Raw genomic sequence first — 2904 nt, forward strand, 5'->3', positions numbered from 1 at the left:
GGGAGGTGGAGATTGCAGTGAGCCGAGATCAGGCCATTGCACTTCAGCCTGGGTGACAGAGCAAGACTCCATCCCAAACAAAAGAAAACAAACTTAGAGAATATGCCTTCCCTCCCACCATGTACTCATGGAATGGGCCTGGGCTGGTTGCCAACCCTGAGCTGAGCCAACATGGTGAAATCTTGTCTCGACAAAAAGTAAAGTGAGCTGGGCATGGTGGCTTGTGTCTGTGGTCCCAGCTATTTGGGTGGCTGAGGTTGGAGGATCGCCTGAACAGGGAAGCAGAGGTTGCAGTGAGCCAAGGTCATGCCACTGCACTCCAGCCTAGGTGACAGAGCGAGACTGTCTCAAAAAAAGAAAAAAAAACTGGGCTGGAGAGAAGAGACCAGAGGGCTGTAAATAGCCCAGTGGGATGCCTCGCACTCAAGGTCTAGAAGGAGTTTGAGGCCTTAAGGTTGGTGTAGAGGTTGAAGCATGGGCACATACAGCCAGGCTTCTTAGTTTCAGATCATTGCTCAGGCCCTGGGACCTTGGGCCTGGTACGTAACCACTCTGTGCCTCAGTTGTCTCGTGAATAAAATAGGGATGCTGCATAAGTGGCGATACTGTTGTGTAGGGATGTTGTGCACATTAAGTGATTATATTTGAAAAGCACCTAAAACATCAGCATGGATTAAGCACTTCATAAAATCAGCTGCTGTTGTTAGAGATGTTTAGTGTTAAGCGGCTGTTCCAACCAAAAAGCTATAGTGTGTGCGGCTGGGAAGGCGAGAGCTGCACGTGGCTTTCTACGGGACCTGCTGTGGGTGAGAGGAAAAGGGCAAAAGCCGGCCCAGGGGTGGTTTTGTTTGTTTATTTAGAAACGGGGATTTCACCGTGTTGCTGAAGCTAGCCTCGAACTCCTGAGCTCAAGTGATTCATCCACTTCAGCCTCCCAAAGTGCTAGGATTACAGGCATGAGCCACTGCACCTGGCCCCAGCCCAGTGGTTTTGAAAGGGAGACCATTGGGGCACTTCCAGGGACACATCTCTGAAATGAGGGGCACTTTGGCAGCATAAGAATGAAAGTGGAAGGTTCAGTGAGGGACTTAAAGGGTGACCCGAAGGCATAGAGGAGAAGCACCTTGGCCTGGAGTGCTACCCTGGGCAGGCTGGCTTTGGTTGTCCCCAGGAGCGGATGGGACGGGATGGGGAGGGGAGTTTGGATGGATGCAGGGGGTTCCCAGTCTGTTAATGTGTCCCCTTGATCTCTTTCAGAGACTGGGGATATCTATATCTGGGGCTGGAATGAATCAGGGCAGCTGGCGCTGCCCACCAGGAGCCTGGCAGAGGATGGGGAGACAGTTGCAAGGGAAGGTAAGGGTCAACTCGACTCCCACAGCCGTTCCCAGAATGTGGCTGTCATTCCTGACTCCTGGCTGAACGCTGGCCTGAGAGCTACATTCTCAGATGGAGCATGCGAGCCCTTACGGGAGGGAGCATCGGCAAGGCTGATGCCAGCCTTGGCACCACACTTGTGCAGGAGTGCTAAACCTGCCTGCAGAACGCTGGGGTTGGGAGCACCAGCTTTGGAGCCAGGCAGTCGTGTGCCTCAGAGCTGTTGTGGTGATAAGTAACTGTGTGAATAAGGCTTAGCTCAGGGCTCGGTGTTAACATCATTATCATTAAAGCCACAGGAGTGAATGCAGATGGTTCCCAGGTGAAGAGAATGGCTGGGGATGAGGATGGAGCCCCTGCCTCCTTCATAGCTGTCCAGCCCTTCCCAGCTCTACTGGATCTCCCCCTGGGCTCAGATGCAATCAAGGCCAGCTGTGGATCCAGGCACACGGCTGTGGTGACACGTGAGTGTGACTGGACGGTGGTTCAGGATGTAGCAGGAAGGCACTCTGCTCACTTGAGCTGGTGTCTGCAGAAAGGGGTGCGACAGCGGATAAACTTCTGTCTTAAGGCTTCTGTGGCTCCTACAGAGCAGCTGCCTTGCTCAGTGGATAAGCCCCAACCCCTGTATGGTTTCACAGTAGCCCCCCAGCCTGTCAGGCCCAGAGGATTCTTCCTTCTGGAGGGAGGCTGATGCTCTCCTTCCTCCGTGCACCCTCACAGACACATTCCCTGCCCACCGCCACCTCTGACAGCACGGCCTGCCCAGTCTGGCACGCGCTCGGTAGCTTGGCATAGGAGTTTCCCTCAGGATCCTCTACCATGCTGCGTGTGATCAGCCAGTTGTTAAGAGAATATGTTATCCACACCAGGTGTATCTCATGAGGATTGCAATGTGCTAGCTGTGGGCTGTGCCAAGCCAGGCTGGACAGATGCCAGCTACTGACTGTCCTTTTGCTTTCAGGAACAGGGGACCTGTACACTTGGGGCTGGGGTAAGTAAAAGGATTGTTTTTATGACCCTGAAACCAAGGGGAGGAAAGACTTGGGAGTACAGGGCAGGTGACAAAGCCACCAAGACTAGAGGAAGCAGGGGCCTTGGCCAGGTCACTGGGAAGACCAGGACCGCCCCGTCCCTGGGGTTGGAACAGATGTAGGCATACTCCGAGACCAGACAGGGGGACATGGAGGGGATGTCGGTGCCACCCACCTAGCTCTCTGAAACACTGAAGGAAGTGTCCAACCAGCATTTACAAAGCATTGTTTTGCGGATCTGACACTGGGTAGAGAAAAAGATACAATGGAAATGTGTGCTCTGAACATCTTAGCTTGGGTAGCAGGGAAGCCTGGGGTGGCTGGTCGCCACTGGCCTCTTTGGGATCCCCAGGGTTACCTGGGTCTGGGTCTCCTGGATTCACAGAGCAATGGGGCATAATCCCAGCATCTCATTGGATAGTCTGGGCTCCTTCCTGGAGGGAAAGCAGCAAGACCCAGTGGAGATGATGCAAAGGGGCTGGTTTCGCTTTAG

The 2904-nt window shown here is 53.8% G+C and overlaps 1 protein-coding gene across 2 annotated transcripts in view; it reads left to right on the top strand.

Moving 5' to 3' along the window:
- RCCD1 (RCC1 domain containing 1) overlaps positions 1-2904 on the top strand; it is a 31889-nt gene that overhangs the window by 1832 nt on the left and 27153 nt on the right. For both annotated transcript variants that reach the window (XM_064376281.1, XM_012463833.3), the window contains exons 4-6: positions 1258-1356; positions 1671-1841; positions 2342-2371. In XM_064376281.1, the coding sequence (XP_064232351.1) occupies positions 1258-1356; positions 1671-1841; positions 2342-2371 (300 nt within the window). The remainder of the gene's footprint in view (positions 1-1257; positions 1357-1670; positions 1842-2341; positions 2372-2904) is intronic.

Source organism: Aotus nancymaae, unplaced genomic scaffold, assembly GCF_030222135.1.
Source record: "Aotus nancymaae isolate 86718 unplaced genomic scaffold, 86718_ANA_hifiasm-v0.15.2.pri h1tg000014l, whole genome shotgun sequence".
In the NCBI taxonomy this organism is placed as follows: domain Eukaryota; kingdom Metazoa; phylum Chordata; class Mammalia; order Primates; family Aotidae; genus Aotus; species Aotus nancymaae.